The sequence below is a fragment of the Plasmodium fragile genome (genome assembly GCF_000956335.1).
Source record: "Plasmodium fragile strain nilgiri unplaced genomic scaffold supercont1.19, whole genome shotgun sequence".
NCBI lineage: Eukaryota > Apicomplexa > Aconoidasida > Haemosporida > Plasmodiidae > Plasmodium > Plasmodium fragile.
Window position 1 is genome coordinate 219,881 of NW_012192599.1, and position 1,338 is coordinate 221,218.

Here is a 1,338-nt window from a genome sequence, read left to right on the forward strand (position 1 = left end):
TTTTTTTTTTTTTTTTTTTTTTTTCGCTTGGTAAGCTACAACACTCAGAGAAAGTCTTCTACTCTTTTGGATGATTTAAACACGTCCGCTGACGCAAAAAAGAAAAAAAAAAAAAAATTACAAAAAAAGAAACTTTCAACTGGATCATAACAAATATAATAAAAAAATGGCGTTTCCAAATGGCCAAGACTTTTTTCCCCTTCGTTAAAGAGGTTGCATTAATGCCATAAAGAAAAACTCGGCATCGAGGATGTTTATTGGATGCCGCATCTGAGACGCCGCATTGGCCAGTGCCTAATATAATTTATATAAAATATTGTACCTTAAATATTTTGCACGGCCCTGTACCGCTATAGTATTTTTCTTGCAATTGTTCAGGTATGTTCTTGTCCATGCTCGTATGCGCCGGCATGCTTTTTATATCTTGTACACGTATACGGGAAAGTGAACAAGTAAAAAGTAAAACCATAAATGGATTGCCTCGAAATTGTTGATAAAAAATAGTTCAAAGGAACAACTATTATATAGCAAGCCTCTATTTACAATTTTGGCCAGTTTTTTGTTTTTACGCTTCTGGCATTTCCGTGCGCCAAAGCATCGTTTTTTTTTTTTTTACTGAACGAATTTGAGCGTGAATAAAAGCAAAGCGGCAGATTTGTTTCAGTTTTAAGTTGAAAAAAAAAAAAAAAAAAAGAGGTAGACTTTTTTGATGAAAAATTGAGTACATAAAAAGCATGTACACCAAAACAAACGCGCATTGAGATTGAGCGTGTTTTACAAAGTGGAAACAAAATAAAAAATAATAAAACAAACAAACAAAAAATTTAACTTTGAAAGAGGGATGATAGAAGGACTTCCACAAGTTCGGGGTTGTCCATATAATCGTAGGTGCTCTCGATTCTGCTATCTCGCGGTTCCGGTAGCTGCAGTGTACAAAAAAAAAAAAAAAAGAAAGAAAGAAAGGGAAAAGGGGCATATAAAAAAAAATGAACCAAAAGTTAACAAGTGTGGTATTGCAGAGAAGCGTGTACACATTATCAACACAAGAATATATGTGCACTCAAGATGAGAGGCGTCCGCTGTAGTCACGTGACGCAAGGCACAACAAAGGTATGCCGCCTCATCCACGTATTTATTTTCTCACCATGAAATTCACTAATTTGGGAATGGGGTCAAAAGATGTGATTTTGCCCTTGTTCACATGCTTGCTTTCATCTGCAGGGAAAAAAAAAAAAAAAAAAAAGTACACATATGATATTGTGTAATATTATGCATTACACTGAATATATATAAAATGGGGGTAACAAAAAAAAAAAAAAAAAAAAAAAAAAAAAAAAA

At 33.6% G+C, this 1,338-nt stretch overlaps 1 protein-coding gene across 1 annotated transcript in view; it reads right to left on the reverse strand.

Moving 5' to 3' along the window:
• Positions 1–824: 824 nt before the first annotated feature.
• The window catches only part of AK88_02066 (uncharacterized protein), a gene marked incomplete at both ends in the record, with an annotated part of 3,350 nt that continues 2,836 nt past the window's right edge, over positions 825–1,338 (reverse strand). The window contains 2 exons of the mRNA XM_012479700.1: positions 825–923; positions 1,145–1,215. Coding sequence (XP_012335123.1) covers positions 825–923; positions 1,145–1,215 — 170 coding nt within the window. The remainder of the gene's footprint in view (positions 924–1,144; positions 1,216–1,338) is intronic.